We start from the raw sequence: 18,412 nt of genomic DNA on the forward strand, positions 1-18,412 counted from the left end.
CCTGGATGACTAGACGGAGTACACGTCGCCCTCTTTGTCATCGTCCAACATTTCCTGCATGGTCGCATGGACTTATCGGAGCTCAGCTGTAGGTTCGTTCATTGCTGCTGTGGCAGTGTGGCTCCCAACAGAGATTGTGCGTCTGTTCCAGAGGGTTGACCAACCAGTAGCGTCCATACTGTGATGTTGTTTGTTAATCGATTCACACGCACAGGGTCTCTGTGAGCAATGCAAATCGATCCGGTTTCAGGACATGTTGCAAGGTGTAAAAAAGCATTGGAGATTTGGAGAACACAAAAAGCGAAAACTAAAGGAGTGCACGGTAGACGGACTAGTACATACAATGACAAAAAGGACTGACTTTATGTGCCCAAGCTTTGCAAGGGTCCAACACGCAAAACAAGCGCCTCCGCCCACTTTTCCCCTCCATGCCTCCGGCCGCTCGTGACGCCACACCACACTAGCCGTCCAGCCCTCCCGGTCTCGTCCTCTTGTCCTTGTCCGCTGGCCCGCTCGACCACTACGGCGACTCGGCGAGCGCCCGAGTCCAAGCCGCAACGTTCGGCCACGAGCACGATGCAGCAGCGCCCGCCCCGGCATCAGCCTCGGCCGGCTCCGAGTGGGAGTGGGGAACGCGAATAAGTTCCGGCCGGCACCGCAACCGCAACCGGCAGAGGCGCGAACCTTTCTTTTCTTTACAGCTTCCGCTGCAGAATTCTGAACCTAGAAGCACGCAATCACGCGCGCCAAGAACTGAACCCCCAAAGAAATCAGCGCGAGTGCCTGATTTATCGGTTTGTTCCAAGTTTGGTCTCCCCACTTCACATGTCCCGCCGCGTCTCTCCCACGCCAATCTCGCCCATCATCAGGTCGCTTCCTCCCGTTCTTTAGCTGATTTCAGAGCTGATTTCAGGGCTACGAGCCCTGAAATCAGCTCTGAATTTCCGTCCGCGGTTCAGGCTTCAGTTAGCTGACGCCTCCGCTTCTTTCCTTCTTCCCCTTGGCCATTAAACTCCAGCACACACATACTACAACGTTGCCGTTCTCGGCCGGCCATTAATGGCGACGAGGAGTTACGCCTCGCTCTGAACAGGCAGCTTGCATGCGTAGGCGCAGGCAGCCGGGCATGGAAGGGAACTGTAGCGCCCACGCGTTACCGAGAGAGTCCGCCATACAAACCGTCGTGTGTTAATGGAAAGGGACGAGTGTGAGGAGGAGCAGGAGTAAAGGCAGCAGCTTTTCTCCCTTGACGCCTCCCCTTGTTTTGCCTGCCCTCTCCCGTTCTGGAACAAGTCAAGCCGCGCCTCCTCTCGTCAGCCTGCCCCTGCCTACGTCCTTGGTCTTCTTCCTCTTCGCTTGCCCGTCCGTCCCTCCACCTCCCGACTGGTTTTGGTTGGGAGCTGTTGTTAGCGCATAAAAGCCGAGCGATTTGTCTCATCCGCCGCCGTTCTAGTAAGCGGCAGCGTTGCGCCTCGGCTTGATGCTCCTCCCTCCGGCCTCTCGGTCGTTCTCGTTCCCGTTGACAGCGGCTTGGTTTAGGCTCTTCACCTAACCTTGTTTCTAGTTTCGGTTGGTTGGTGAGTCACCGCCTAGCTCTTGCTGGTTGGCTCAGTTCTTCTTGGTCCTCGACCTGGAGTATATAATCTCCCGGTCCCGGCCGTCGTCTTCTGTTCTTGAGAGCTCTTCGCATTGGTGGCTTGTCGTCCCCCCTGCTGCTCCTTCCAAGACGAGGCGGACTGCTCGGGATCAAGGACGACGAGAGGAGAGCTCGGCTGTCGCCTGTGCTGGGAGGTTGGGAGGCAGTGCTTTGCTTCACGCGAGGCCGTGGATGCTGCTGCGTGCTGCTGATCTCTGCGCCTGAGGTGAGGAATCTGATGCTTACTCCACTTCTTTTCAGCTGCTTTTGGCCAAAATTATGATGCATCTTTGCCTTGTCTTTTCAGCTTAAATTACTCTTGTACATTAAGGTTGCTTATTAATCCGTGGTTTACTTCTTGATTTGACAAAGGGAAGGAAAGATGGATGCGACTTTCTAGTTTTCTCTCTCTCTCTCTTGGTTCTGTAGTAACCTGTAACCCATACATAGGCTTTCCTTTGCTGCCGTGTTAAAGGCAACAAGGTGGTGCAACAAAGTGATTTCCCGTTGAACCTGGCCGTTCTTTACGCCGGTGATGAATGCATTTATGTTCATGCTTTTCGGTTGGGCTTTACCACTCTTTTGCAGCGTGGGCGGGCTGCAACTTTTGTTTTTAATGACACTTCTCTTTTATTATGTGCTTGAGGAGTCCTCATCTCTTCCATCCTATGTCTCATTTCTTTGGGGTTCAGAGGTCAGTAATTTGTGGCTTCTGAAGCATTGTTCATGTACTTATTGGTTCTGTACCTGCCCTCTGTTCATCTCTCATGCTACAGAGCAAAGGTGCAGAGCATCAGCCCATGTCTCAACTGTCCTTCCTAGTTCAGAATCTGTTTGCAAGTACCGGTGTCCATTTTGCTGCTAGCCATTATCCATTGCTTTGATAGGAGACGGCAGTGAAATACGTAGTTTGTTATGAGCCGTTCAGTTTAAGCAAACCAAGTACAGTTATTAGTAGTACTATAGTACTGGCATGTCCCCTTTTGTTGTTATGACAAGGATAGCCTTAGATGTGTTGGTGGTGAATATAGTGTACGCCATGAATCATACGAGCCAAGTTTTAGTGTGTGGTGTAACTGCCATTTATATGGTGCCCTAGTACTTGAGAGAAATTAATATGCTAAGGACTGAGGACGGCGGTTAGCTGCTTCCATTTGGAGGAAGAAAGTTTTATCTTGTGGTTACTGCTTATCGATGTCAAGCATTTTTATGTGAGCACTTCTACACCACTACTGGGTATACCTACCTCAGCTGTGCCTTTATTTTCAACAGAGGATGTTCCATATAAAATTGAGTAAATCGAAAACATCACATGGGCACTTCTCTGGCAGATGTTAATCACTTGTGCAATATATTTTTCTAATTTAATTGATCAACCATGAAATCATGCCACATGTTCCTTAGTCCCTTGTATGATCATGTTACATGTTCCTTGCTTCCTTGTATGATCTCCGTGGCAAATTCTGATCCTTGGTGCGAAAGTTAGCTTAGGGGAATCTTATCTCTATTTTTAGCTCTTTCTGATGTAGTATGTCCCTGTCACCAGAGACAGCCAACCAGGATTTCTTCAATTTTAAAGTATATGGTAGCCGGTCACATTTGGTTCTCTTTGGGCTGATCTGTTATATGTTATTACTGTGCAGGTACTCAAAGACTTGTTTGGCTGCATTCTCCGTATCTTTTACTTCTTGACTTGATCAGAGATGGAACTTGTATACATGGAAAGGAGAAATGGATTATATGACGAGGGTGCAATTCCAGAGTTCAGTGGAAGGGCTGAAGGGGATCAAGACCCGTTCGCTGCTGCATCTGAGGTTCAGTCTGATTTGGGTCATATACCGGATGAGAAGAAAAACCAGGGCTGCCAATCATGCCATAAGTCATTTTGTTCATGCAGTGGCAGCACACCCCATTCAGAATTGTTCCCTGCACATCCTGCCAAGATGATGATCTTGGAGTTTCTCATCAGAAGCCTGAGGCACCCAACAAGAACCCATAATGTCAATGATCTTGATGACTTGATTACCGATGGGGTAAGCCAAGGGAGTGTAAATCTTGGTCCTTCCGAGAAAAAGGTCCTGGATTCTTTGCATGCTCTTGTAAATGCAAAGACAAGACCGAAAAGCCCATCACCTTTCCTGGCAGGTTCTAAACTGAGAAAAATCCGGTCGAAATCCCACATCATAACACAGTCAGAAATATTGAAGCTTATATCTCCTGAGACATGGGAAACCCCCTCCCATGGGGCATCTCCAATGAACAAAGGCACAGCTGAGGTCAGCATCCATGAGAACAAGTCGCCATTGTGCTCATCTATGGGCTCAAATCAGCCTGTTCTATCACAGTGCCCGTCATCTCTTAGTGCAGGTCTTCTACAATGCATATGGAAAAATGGCCTCCCTCATTTTGAACTGTCACTGGACGATCCTATTGCAGTATACGCTGCAAACCCAATCAGGGTGCAGGAAAAGGACAAGGCCCTCGATTACGTCTACATGATTCATTCTGGAGAGCAAGGAAGAAAAGATTGGATGGGTCACTCAAGCAATGTGTCCAGACTTGTGGGCAAGATGAAGGTGTCTAGTTCTTTAGTTCTAAACTCAGACAAGTCAAGTCTCTTGGAAACTGAGTTTGTTCTGTATGGTTCTCCAGATGACTATCTTAAGCAAATGCACAGTCCCTATAGTGTACCAAAAGGGAAGGGTCTTGTCAAGAGAGTAACAGAAATTATGAGAACAGGCAATGTTTCCTCTAGCCCAAAACATTCCTGGAAGTTTGGCAAATCTTCCTCTCATCAGTTTGACGACTTAACTGAAATACTTGAAGGTGAAATGATTAGTGCTAGAGAATCAGACCTGATGAATCTCAACACCGATGATCTGCCGACCAACCAAGAATTAGCAGCAATTGTGGTGAGGGAACAACGCCACAAACGCCAGAAAGAGCCTGTTTTGGGTGGCTGGGGCCTCAAGTTCCTTGAGAAAGCAGAATTAAATCATCCAGAAGGCACTAAAGAAACTGATGTTCAGAACAGTAATGGTGCCACACAATGTATAACTGTTGTTGTCCCCAGAGGTTACCACGGCGGCGCGGTATCAAAGAGCAGCCGACCATCAGGCCTCATCAAGAGATGGAGATCTGGAGGATGCTGTGATTGCGGCGGATGGGATCTTGGCTGCCCCATCAGAGTACTTAATGGTGATGGTTGTGGTTCCTTGCCTGAAGGAGAGTCCCAGGATAGCAGATCAGTAGAGCTATCAATCAAGGTAACTATTTGCAATAAAATTTTATAGTTTCCTTCAGATATCAGAATTGCTGCTAGGCCATTTCTGATCTTTACACCATTACTTTTCAGGGTGCAAAGAATGAAACGATGTTGAAGCTCGTGAATATCACAGAGGACCTGTATATCCTCTACTTCAACTCAAGTATTTCACCATTGCAATGCTTCTCAACCGGGATAGCGATTGTGCACAGCCAAGCACCACAGCTTTGCCCCAAACTGTGAATTGTGCGCAGCCCGGCACCACAGATTTGCCCCCAAACTGTGAATTGCAAAGCTTGGTGTAGCTGAATTACAAAGCTTGGTGAAACGCTATGCGTAGATGTAGATAGTAGAATAACATTTCTTGTCATTTAATACTTATAATTTTGAGAGAGAAAATTGCAGGCTGTTGTTTTCAGCCTGTTGTTAAATTATCAAATCTCTTGGTTTGGCAGAGAGCCCAGAAAGATGAATTACAAATCATGTTTCGTTTACAACTATGATTTTTCAAATCCCTTAATTGACTTGACGATTGGTAACTCACAAGACCCTAAGTTCCTAAATATATACATCTCCAAAATTGAATTGACGATTGGTAAAACTCAAGTAGACCCTAAATATCTGCAAAACTCACTTTTTAAGTGAATACATATTAATATTAAAAATTCAAATATTCATAATATATTCTCTAAACCTAATTAAACTATTTAACAATGGAAATTATTTCCATATCATATATGCATGGCTTGGATTCGGGGGAGTCCCTGCTGTGCTGAAGGAACTCAAGGTCTGGATTTGATCCTGCAGTTCTAAATCCCAACCATCTTAGCTTTCACTACTAACCTCATTACCCGCAATTTTCCCCGTTTTTCAATCGTGTTTGGCTTGATCAGGAGAGTGTATCAATTTATTTGGTTTTTGTGATTGCAAAATTATCGGATGATGAAAAATTGGGCGATGCTGATGAATTTTGCCAAGCTCGTCCTCACCCATGGAGGTGAGAGGACTGAATTCACCCTGTATGGTTCGGGTTATTTCCCTTTTGCACTTAACTTTAATGGGGCACGTTTGTTTCAGACGCAGTAAGCAGACACAAGAAAAGCTGCATTCCGGTGACTAGGTCAGGCAAAGTGAACCAAGAGAACAATGGGCTTGTTTGGTAGGGCTCCTCTCCGGCTCCGGCTCCTCCCTACCAAACGTTTTTCTGGAGAAGTCATTTTTAAGTAAAAAGCAGAGGAGTCGGAGCCGTTTTAGCGAAGCCACAAATTGTGGCTTCTCCAAAACGGCTTTGGCTCCTCTACAGGAGCCCCTCGTGAAGAGTCGTGCCAAACACCCCCAATGTGATGGTTGCTCTACCTCCATCTAGGAAGGCAATGCCCAATAAGAGAGCATTTCTTACTGATCTTACAAACATTGACAATAAGCAACACAAGTTATGTGCAAAGGTTTTTTTTTGTCTATTTGATCCCTTGTGCTATTTCTGTTAAACTACCATGGAGAGCTGATTTTTTTTGACAGGGGGATTGGATTGAATTTACATAACTTTTGTTGCTGCAGCACTGAATGATCTTTCTATTTACTTTTGCTTCTGTAAAACTACTATGGAGAGCTGATTTTTTCTGTCTGTTTGATCTTGTGTGCCTCCAGATGTCATCAAAGAAATTGTTGATGCAAGGCTAAGTCTTGGATTAGTTTCACCAGTGGACAAGGATGTAAGAAGAGTATCACAGACCGCTAGATTCTAATATTTCGGGGACTAATCCATGTGCAAACATGCCTTTATGCTCCAAAAGTGTTGATCAACAATGATTGATGCAATTCTGAGGTCAATGCAATCTCCAAAGGTGTTTATCTATCTAATCTTTAGTTTCTTTGCCGTAAGATCTTTATACTTATTTCAGTTTTACAATTTATTTATTTTTAGATGTCACCTTAGAGTTAGCATGGGCAATATACGTAAATATAATGTTGGTAACATTTTCTAAAGAATTTAGTAAAAATCAAAGCATGATGTGCAGTTATTTTAGGGCAAAGAGAATAAACGTTTCTCTTATAAATCAGCGGAGATTTGAGAAATAAATCAGTTGATTTGGCTGGGAGTAAACAATGCTAGGTGCTGTTTTAAAATTTCTTATTGAAAATGTAATTTTTTTAAAAAAAACAGAGCTTTCATTACTCATCAGTCCTAGCTGAATCGCTGGACACCGACACTAATTCATTACAGACTCGGGGACAAAAGAGGACATTATATAATACAAACTCGATGACATCAACTGTTTAACTTTGGTAATCAGGTCCTCAGAGGGGATAGTCTGTATTCATCTCCCTAACCCCACAGCCCCTCCACCCTCCGAGGTTTCAGAGCCCCTCCTTTTAAGGGGTTTCAGAGTACCCGGTCACAGCTCCTGACATGAAAGGATCGATGGTCGAGTCCCCGTGTATGAAGTCAGTGGATTCTAGCGAACTGACCCCGTACAAATCGACATACTAAGACCCCGTTTGGCACGGCTTAGCAGCTTCACCATTTGGAGTCGTTTTGTACCAAACGGGGTAAAATAGAATGCAACCAACGAAGCCCCTAAAAACGTGTTCTCATAGAGCTTTGAGATGCGAAGGAGCAAAAAATAGTGGCTTCTTTCAACTTCACCTTATCATACGTAGGGTTCTGTGAGAGCATATTTTAAAAAAAAAGTTGTTTTGCCAAACGGTTTATCAAAATGGCTCTAGCTACACGGATAGAGTTCTTCATGAAGCTGAAACCCCAAAAAACAGCTTCACTGGTGAAGTGGAGCTGTACCAAATGGGACCTTAATGAAGCTTCTTAAAGGATGTTTGGTCAGAGGTGTTAAAGTTTAACTGTTATTATAGCATTTTCGTTTTACTTAGCAATTAATGTCAAATGATAGACTAATTAGGCTTAAAATATTCGTCTCGCAAGTTATTTTTTAGCTATGCTTTTAGTTTCATAAATAGAGATATTTGCCTCTATGACTCTAGAAAAAATACATCTTTCTTATATGACTCCTTTTATTTTGAACTTACTCATATGGTCCCAAAACGAAATTTTTCTTCTATTATGGCCTTCCATCCATTTTTGGCACTTAACTATGTTAAGTCAATAATAAAATAACTGCTTTACCTCTAGCAAAAAAATGCAGAGTTTTATTTGTTTGTTGTTCATTTTAAAACTTATTTGCGTAATAAAACTTAGTTGTACATTTTAAAATTTATTTGTGTAATATTACTCCAAATGTATACTAAACAAATAAAACTCTACATTTTTTTGTTAAGGGCAAGATGGTAATTTTACCCTTGACTTAACATTGTTAGGTGCAAAATAAAGATAAAAAACCATTGAAGAAATAAAATTTCATTCTAAGGCCTTATAGGTAAGTTGAAAATAAAAAAGAACGTATAAAAAAGATGTATTTTTTCAAGGACCATACTCTATATATGTAACTAAATATTTAATGTGATGGAAGTTAAAAAAACAATCAAACATGGCCTTACTAAAGGGCAGCTTTATGTGGCGTCTTGTCTCTAGGCCGATTTGCGCTAACCTCATCGACAAAGATAGGGATGGCTAATACACATGGTTCTTATCTAGTATAATTTAATAAACTAATTAGCCAAGTTATTAAGACTGGACAGGGCCGGCGGTCCGACCGGTAAAAGACCGAACCAGAGACTATAGCGGTTCGGTTCACTTCAAAGACCGCTTATATAATCGGACCGCTAAAAACCGGACGAACCGGCCGGTTTCTTGTAGAACCGGTGAACCGGTCGGTTGCATTCAAACCGGAGCGGCTCGAAAAAGCTGACGTGCAGAAGCGTGCTATGGCTGCTGGCGTGCATGCAACTGCGCCTGGCCGCTGGGAGAGTGGACCATGCAGGGCCCATCTATGTACTGTTACTGCTGCCACCTGTTGATTCACGATTGGTGGATTGGAGATTTGGAGTACTGAACATTTGCATGCATGCGTATTCGACTTTGGTCTTGGTGGCGCTGCAGGTGACGTCAATGCTTCCTTTTAATTTTAAAAAAATAAACACTTTTTAATATGAGCTTTGAAGTTTGAACTAGTCAAATAACATATTCATCTTGATTATTTCAACGAGCTTGCAATAGTGCAATCTATTTCATCTAAAGATTATTTTTTATAATAATAAATATTTAAATTAATATTCAACATCTAAAATTGTTTTTATAACGATGAATATTTAAATTATTATTTGAGTCTTTTTTTCACCGATTTGTAAGTGCTCCGTATGTTCTTTGTTCATGTGTATTTTTTATCTATCTTGTAAAACAACTCTAGAGTTGGTTATATAGGTGTGTGCTTTATTATTTTATATGTGCATTGATTAAATATACATTGCTAATTATTTATTGTATATTATTAAATTGCACCGGTTCAAAGTATTTATGAGCGGTTCAATTTATCCGGTCTAAAATAATCAAACCGGCGGTTCAACCGGTTCTTAACGGTTGGACCAGTGAACCGAAGCTCTTACCGGTTCGATATCCGGTCCGGTCTGCTAATTAGACAATTTCTTTTCACATTTTTTCATTAGTTACACTAGCTAAGAACGGTCCCCATCCTTACTCATCGATACAAAATCCTCCGAAAGCTCGGCATGGAGAACTTTCCAGTACATGATCATCCAGACATGCTAGAATCATGACCTTAAAACAATTGGTTCACACGATCATTAAATTAATGAAATACCAACAAATTTCGAGTCATCGAAGAAATATGCTTGCTGGAAGCAACAGGGCTTCGTGCAAAGGGGTAACCTTTAGGTGCACCTTCAAACCTCTTTAGTTCAAATATTTGTACTATTTCTTAATTTTTTTAGAGAAATAGTATAAATATTTGAACTAAAGAGGTTTAGAGGTGCACCTAATCATCACTCATTTGCACCCTAGCTTCCACATTACATCAAAATAAGTAGTATAAGCATCTCATGAAAAAATGGAAGACAGAAAACTTAAGGTAACCACATTGTTATATAGATCCACATGGTAGACAAATTTCTGTTCACTACAAAATTGAGTGACCAAACATAAAAGAGCCATTAAGTCCAATAGCACTCTTAGCAACAGTTGCGACAGAAACTGAGATGATCATACAGAAGTCTAAACACATTCCAACAAGTTCTCAAACGATGGCATTTGCTGCGCTAGCAATCCTAGGCCAAAGGTCAGCACACTCCTTGCCGATAGGTCCAGTGATAGCAGAACCTGCGAGAGGCAATTGTAAGTTTGTTAAAGGGCATGCCAAACAGATTAGCCTGATGCTGATGGAGGAATTACAGTTAGCTGTGCATACCTTTCATCTCACCCTTGGGATTCACAATCACTCCAGCATTATCTGGAAATAAAATGCATCAACCCAGATCAGTTCAACAACAAATAACAACACAGCCAGAGAGTAAACAGTTGAAAACACTAGAACATATACAGAAACAATCTTTCCACAGAACCAAAACTTAACAAAGAACATTAATGTAAGAAATGAACAAAATATATGTCTCATGGCCAGTCCCAAAGTTTCAATGCAGCGATGCCGCTACCCAAGGCAATGGAATATGAGACCATTTTCAAATGGAGGAAAGCTCTCAAAGATGAAAATCTTCGCCAGCAAACCTCTACAGATAAAAACTTAATTTCTGACGTTTGCTTTGGAATATACAAACATGTAATGTTTGCTCCAAAAAAGGCTGAAGAACCTCGGAGCCCTTCCGTCAGTAAGTGTGTTGGTATTCCAAAGTTACCACACACCTAACAAGAACAATCAAATAGATGCAATTACAAAAACATGTGGCATATGTGATAAAAGATAACTCGGGTAAACCTAGCTGGTACAATTAACAAGCAACAAAAACAAATGTAAATGCAAAGAATTTAAAGTAAATGTAGAACTATCTGCCTCATGGCCAGTCCCAAAGTTTCAATGCAGCAACGCCGCTACCAAGGGCAATGGAATATGAGGCCACCTTCAGATGGAGAAATTCCAAGGGAACATCTCAACACCCAAAGGCTTAATATATGACGTTTGCTTGGGAATATACAAACATGGGTTGCTTGCTCCACAATAAAGCTGAAGGACATGGACGTCCAACCGTCAATCAGAAAATAGTTGTACAATGTCCGTGAGATGTTCTCTAATCCATAAATACAAATGTGTAACATCATTCTTTCCACATTTATACAAGTGCATACATGTAAAAGTTAACAGCAATGCAAACCAGTAAACAACAACATAATGTAAAAACAGCTCGGGAGCAACTGGATACCATAACAAAAAACATGTACCAAAGCAAACAAGACCAGGGCATGATGAAACTGAGATGTATGAAATATAAGCCTCATGGCCAGTCCCAAATTTTCATGGCAGCGACGCCGCTACACAAGGCAATGGAATATGAGGCTGCCCCTCTGACGGATAATATCCATGAAAGAGTGAACTTTCAATGGACATCCTCGACATCAGAAGGCTTAATATATGACGTTTGCTTCGGAATATGCAGACACTGTCAACTTCTGCTCCAGTAAAAGCTAGAGGGCCTCGCGGCCCTCCCGTCAAAGATAAGGAATTCCACCTCTAAAATAAATACTATACTAAGCATGTATCACCAGGAGACATTGAAATTAAATCGAACGCTAAGCATGTATCACCAGGAGACATTGAAATTAAATCAAACGTCAATCTAAGCACATCGATGACGCTTGATCTCAGAAGTTATGGGTGAGATGGGATCGGGAGGCTACCTTCGAAGTACATGTAGACACCATCCTTGCGGCGCCACGGCTTGCGCTGGCGGACGATGACGGCGGGCATCACCTTCTTCCTGAGGTCAGGCTTTCCCTTCTTGACGGTGGCCATGACCATGTCGCCGACGCAGGCGGACGGGAGGCGGTTGAGGCGGCCCTTGATGCCCTTGACGGAGATGATGTAGAGGTTCTTGGCGCCCGTGTTGTCCGCGCAGTTCACCGTCGCCGCCACCGGCAGACCCAGTGACATGCGGAACTTGTTCCCCGCCGTACCTCCCCTCCCTGGATCACATCACGAGACACCACACGAAGCGAGAACTCGATTAGAAACGCGAGATCGCAGCACGACAGATAGTTAATCGACGAGGAAATGGGCGAATCAAGCTGGGGAAAGGAGGCGGCGGCTTACCTCGCTTCGACATGGCGGCGGCTGGTGTTGGACCCGATCGGTAGGGTTTCGCCTGGCTCGCTGCTTATATAGGACTTGGGGGCGTTAGGGTTTTGGATGCCGCTAAGGACGAACCTGCCCTCCTCGCCGTTAGGGCACAGGTTGCTGTGGGAGGGTCGCGAGGTCTTTTGCGCGCAAGGTTTCTTGACGGCGGCGGCCGTGGGCTTCTAACGGGCCAGGCTTGGAAGAAGAGAAGAAAATAGCAATTCCAAAGAAAAATAATGGAGCCCACCGGATTCGGGTTTAATGGGCTGCAGACAGGTAAGGCCGGTATCAGCTAACGGGCTTGTGATTTTTTTCTTCTTCATCTTCTTCTTTTTATAGGGACGCGAATTTTGAGTTTGAAGCTTACCACCGAGACACTCTCAATGCATAAACTACTATAGTTTTATAGACATTAATTATACTACTACCTAAATATTTTATTGATGTGATATTATAGTTATTGAAGAGAGAAAAAAAAACATAAAAATCGGGTCTAAATTAGAAACTATGTTTACACAAGAACCAAGACATTGTGGTTGGTAGAGAATGAATAGAGAATGCATGTTATTAGATAAAAAAATATTTTATAAAAACTATTTATTGGGATTATGGTTTCTATACGTAGTGTCCACGAAAATTAATAGTTATAGAAAAACATTGGGACTACTCTAATGTGTATTTGGTTTGTAGAACAACGTAGTTTGTCACCATCTTCACTTTGGTTTTTTGTTTGATTTGCGGAATGAAATGGATTGATTCATCACCACATTATTCCTCGCAAACTTGTCATTTGTACTAGTACGAGAAATAAAGTCATTTCACTAAATTTAAATAATGGATGGATTCATGATGCATCACCTCACCTCATCTAGAATAGGTCCATTCTCCAAACCAAAGGACTCCATAAAATACCAAGAAATTTGCAGTGTATATCTTGTGAAAGAAACATATTTCGTGGATACGTTGATGTGACTTCCAAGTTGAAAAAAACCATAGTAGACCCCATTAAGACGTAGAAGTCTGTTCGCTTGGCTGAAAAGTCATGGCTAAAAGTACTATTCGTTATTTTGTTGTGATAGAAAAACACTGCTAAATGACTCATAGATTCGGTAGATAAGCTTAAACGAACAGACTCATAGACTAAATGAGTGTCAGGATGTTGTTTGGTTGACTCACTTTGTAACCTCATCCGTTCACACCCTAACAAATGACGATATTATTGTTTATTTCAAGTATATGTAATCAGATGCCATGGGGATTGATATTGTTGTCCAGATAACCGATTACACCCACAATCGAGTCTCGCACCTGTCAGCATGAAAACAAACCGGCCTTTGCATTGCCACGCGTGAACCAAATAGAATAAGTAAATGAATGAATTCCCTTCGCCCTTGCCGCCGTGGAAGCCACCCTTTTACATTTGTTAGCATGCATAGAACCAAACAACACCAGTGAGCTAGGGGGGGCATTTACTTCTTGCCGCTGAGCCATTATAAGCTACTGAAACCTGACTACGGTGGCAACTAGGTTGTCATTCTCTTCGTGTAGCCATCAAAATCAAGAGAAAAAATGGTTATTTGCAATGTTAAAGAGCAGGCTTCACAATTTTATCATTCTAACACATGGATAGATGATGTTTTTAGCCAAAGTGAGGACACTAGATCATTGTTGGTGACATTTTTTGTGAGGTGTGCGCGCATGCTTTGATCAAATGCAAACATGTTAGGGTTCTTCGGGAAGCTATGAGTTCGGGTTGTTTCCAAATGAGTACTGGTTGCCATGATCTCCGTGATGGTTTTGATAAATTCCGCAACACACAGCTTGATGGCGATGTGCAGCACAATTCCGATGACAATGGATGTCACCACTATAATCACCTTCCATGCCACTACAACCTTGTGCTCCAAATGTGCTTAGGAGCTACAAATATACAACATGTATTTTGGCAGTCTGGCACACCCCAACAAAATCGAATTTAAATTTAAATTAGGTTTAAATTAGTCAATATTAATTAATATTGTAAATATAAAAGCAAAAATAATTATATTCATATACATAAAGTTTTGTTAGGATCATGAGTTTGTTGAAAAAGAATACCTCTACGACACAAGGTTTACTAGGATTGTTCGCAAAAAAAAAGTTTACTAGGATTATACCAGTGTGTTGCTACTTGATCGCATCATGATCATGTAGGCATCTATGATCATGCGTAGGTATCAGATTTTCATGGAGTAAATCACACTGATGGATAACATCAAGATCACAAAAACTTATAGTATTTTTATTGACAGTTGATAAGAAAATTGGACATTTCATATAGCTTGTTCACTGTTTACTCTGTGTAACACGAAGTTTTAAAGAAGAAAGCTCTATACACCCTTAGATATCGTGCGGTATTTTTTTCCTTATGTCCGGTCCAATATGTTGAAGCAACTGCTTGCTTGAAAGGCCTAGAGCATGCAAGCAACTGCTCTAGGAATGAGGCGAGTTATTTTGGAGACTGATGCGTTGTTATTGTTATTGCTAGGGCATTAACTAATCCATGCATTGATAGATCTATGCTTGCAAATCTGAGACTAAAAACTTTATGTATGGGAGAATTATGTGTATGGTCTTCGAAAAAACTTGTCTTAGGTATATGATTGTTTTTTCAAATTTGGCTCTATGGCCTCAAAACAAAATTTATTTGGCTCTATAGCCTTGTGTCAGTTTTGGGGCAGCTAAGGTGTTAAGTCAGGGATAAAAGACCGTTTTACTCATGGCGAAAAAATAAAAATAGAATTTTATTTATTTATTGTATATTTTGAGTAAATATACATTCAATACATAACCACACACATATATTGTTACATAACCCCCACACCCGCACTCTCTCAAAATATACAATAACAAATAAAACTCAGTTTTTTTAATTTTTTGTTACCAGGAGTAAAACAGTCTTTTTATCACTAACTTAACACCGTTAGTTGCCCTAAACTAACATAATGTCATAGAGTCAAATAAATTTTATTTCGAGGCCATAAAGCAAAATAAAAAAAAGAGTCATATATCTAAGACAAGTTTTTTTTTGAGGGCGCGCCATACACCTATTTCTTCCTTTATGTATTCTTAGTCTCTACTATAATTGAAATCTTCTCCAGGCAAATCCCACCTGCAAGATCAACGACTCACAACACATATCCTACAGATTTAACGGCCCAGATTAGAAGTATGATCACGACCTTACACGTCTTCATCGCAACTCACGACGACCCAGCCATACAATTCGTCCATCACTCGCGGACAGACTCGCCTCGAGCGGCGGCTGGGCGGAGGTTCTGGAGGCGCAGCCCCGTGTGGGCGCCCCTGGTGGCGGTGCGCGCGTCGGGGGGCACGAGGAAAGACGGGCCCGACGGTGGCGAGGCCAGCAGCGGCAAGGAAGCCGATAGCAAGGCGTCGTCTTCCGGTGAGGTCCTTCTCGTGTGTATCTGATGCCTTCGAATCGCTGGGCCTTAGGGTGGGCTATAGGATGTTTGGGCGATTCGCATCGCATGTGCAGTATCCCAGGTCGCAGCCTTTTCGTGGATCCGGTTCGTTACCTGTTGATAGGATGCGATTTGTAGTTGGGGCGCCGTGCCTTTCGTGAGACTAGCGAGACCCAGATACTCAGATGTTGATCTTGCTCCGCACTTAGTTGATAGGATTTTGTTGATTGTGAATTGCGATAATACTGTGTGTTTACGTTTTGTTAATTTTAGTAGACAAACTAAAACTACATAGGCTTATATATGACTTAAGTATATGTGCAAAACATGTGATCAATCCAGCCACATTAGAAATGCTTTGGTTTACCCTTCCACAAAACTACACTGAAGAGCATCAACTAGGACGTGGACCTGGCCTTGATTCTGCTCAGTTGATGGTTTTTGTTAATGCAGGGCACGATGATGCATCTACTCCAACTGGGGATACCTCTGCTGGGTTGAACCAACCCCATGACGAGACGAAAACAAACAAGCCGATTAATGTTTCTAGCAGCAACTACTGGCGAGATGTCAAGGCAAACCTTGTGCGTCGGGAACAGGTGAGCCTGGGCTGTTCTTAGTACAATCTGTAGTGCTGGTGGATTTTCCATATGCTTGAAATAGATGTCAGGAGATGCAACATTTTGTTCTGGGTATTGAAATTAATGTTTTTTTGTTCATCGAGTCATTTGTCATTTCACTCCTTGTTATTCACCTGTAAGATCAACGACTCACAGCACATATCCTATAGATTTAACGGCCCAGATTTAACGGCCCAGATTAGAAGTATGATCACGACTTTACACACACTCAGCATCGCGTCAATCACACATCACACAAATTCACCACGTGTTCGCGAGCACATCTCAACTGAGTAACCTTCAGTTTGTTGGAACCTAAAATTATTTGAGTAAGTTTTCTTTTGTACGGATTATGTTTCAAAATTAATCAAAATTGAAGCGGGCTATAGAAAAAAGTTGAAGCCTAAAAATAATCCTATTTGGCAGGAGAAACTGATGCATAAAAATAATATCATTGGCAGGAGAAAGTTCAAGCCTAAAATATATCAAAATTTAGCAGCTTTGTCATTTTCATCTTTAAAAATTTAGTTGTGCCCGCCATTGTCAAGCTCCACAACTCCAACAGCGAGGATGTTCATAAACAGGCATGTACTGCATTATAGGAGTTACTCTCTTCTAAAACATGAGACTTACGTAGAGTGATGCTTAGGTTATTCTCTTTTTTATTTTGTTTTGCAGGTTGTATGGGCTTTAGGTAATGTTGGTGGTGACTCGCCAAAGTGCCATTTTTTGTGTTGTATCTTTTATTTTAACTGAGAATTGTTGATTTATATTATGTGGTTCCTCAATTTTGTTGTCTAGGTCGCTGCATAATACATGGAGAGGGTAAATTTTCTAAGAAACGTGCAGCATTTATGTTACTGTTTTAAAATTATTAAGTGATTGCTCCATCTCTTCCTTTTGTGGTTCTTAGTTAAAGAAAGTACAAATCTCTCCTTTCAATGCAAGAAGAGGTTTGACAATAGGGAAGTTTCCAGCAGTGTGCTGAAGAGCCTGGAAATGAAAGATGTATCCTTTTTCATCACTAATTTTGTTGATTACATATCTAGCTGGCTTATATATGTCACATGTGTCAGCTTATTCAGCATGTGAATGGTTGTAACAGCTTATCTCTGTCTACTCAATGAAAGAACAATCAACATTCAATTTCTCCTATCTGCTCAATCATTACCACTTTGTTTATTTCTTACTTAATTATTGAGAGTCTCTGCTGTAGGAGGTGCTAATCCGGCCCAGTTCTACTCAGAAGGCGATCATCATGTATCGGCCAATGGTCTCTCATGGCTGATCTCAAGCACCTGGCCTAAGGGTCCTCGACCACTGCATGAAAACTATCATCCACTGAACTACCGCAAAGTGAGTAGCATGCATTCAATTTAATTTTTCTAATGTGCTTATTCTTCTTGGCTGGGAGAATATCTCTACACAATATTCATACAAACATGCGTACCTTCAGAGGTACCTCAAGACCACGCACCCTTCCAAAGTGAGCGATCACCATTAGGCGCGGAACTTATGCATTTGACTAGGGGGGCTATTTTGGATATCCAGCCTGAGCTTCAAGATGTACTTAAGCAATTCAGAACTTATTTGTAGTATGCAAGACATGACTTTATTATTCCTTTTTATGTATAAGTGTATTCCGGATCATATGAACGGGCATATACAATTGAATGAGACTAAAAACAATTGAAAAAAATATTGTTGTTTGGTTGAAAATGGTTGTTTTTAAGTGCATTTCTAGAATGAAACCGTGGCGTTAGCACGGACACTATACTAGTTATGTGAATGTACTATTTCTCATGTGATGTACGTGTTTGCTTTGCTCCGAGGCAAACTTGCCTGCCGCAAGGTGCTCTCCTATTGATTTTTGAAGCTGATGCTTGTCTGGCGGAGGAAATGACTGGAGAGCATGAAACGGATATGCTCTCGCAGCTGATACTCTGCAGGCCATGAAACTGAACTCATCAATCAAAAAAAGAAAAAAAGTCTATTTTTTCTCCTCCAACTTTTAGGAAAGTCCGTTTTCCTCTATCAACTCTAAAACCGGGCAAACTACCTCTCCCAACTTTTAAACCGTGTATTTTACCTCTCTGGAGCGGTTTTGAAGACGGTTTTGCTACAGTGAAGTGTGGTTTTGCTATAGTGATGGTGGTTTTGTCTTTTTTTTAATTATTTTGGCTGAATCTTTGAAAAATCATAGTAAATCACAGAAA

General features: G+C 41.9%; 2 protein-coding genes across 2 annotated transcripts; one reads left to right on the top strand and one right to left on the bottom strand.

Moving 5' to 3' along the window:
- On the top strand, positions 611-5,395 carry LOC8080596. The gene is made up of 3 exons (XM_021450840.1): positions 611-1,862; positions 3,280-4,902; positions 4,992-5,395. Exons 2-3 carry the CDS (start codon positions 3,340-3,342, stop codon positions 5,142-5,144), a joined length of 1,716 nt encoding a protein of 571 aa, XP_021306515.1. The 5' UTR covers positions 611-1,862; positions 3,280-3,339; the 3' UTR covers positions 5,145-5,395.
- LOC8085517 (60S ribosomal protein L23) lies at positions 9,873-12,226 on the bottom strand. The gene is made up of 4 exons (XM_002468498.2): positions 12,089-12,226; positions 11,677-11,961; positions 10,235-10,276; positions 9,873-10,146 (listed from the first exon to the last, which is right to left on the bottom strand). The coding sequence occupies exons 1-4, from the start codon at positions 12,099-12,101 to the stop codon at positions 10,064-10,066; spliced, it is 423 nt and encodes a 140-aa protein (XP_002468543.1). The 5' UTR covers positions 12,102-12,226; the 3' UTR covers positions 9,873-10,063.

This window comes from Sorghum bicolor, chromosome 1, assembly GCF_000003195.3.
Source record: "Sorghum bicolor cultivar BTx623 chromosome 1, Sorghum_bicolor_NCBIv3, whole genome shotgun sequence".
NCBI classification, from domain to species: Eukaryota; Viridiplantae; Streptophyta; class Magnoliopsida; order Poales; family Poaceae; genus Sorghum; species Sorghum bicolor.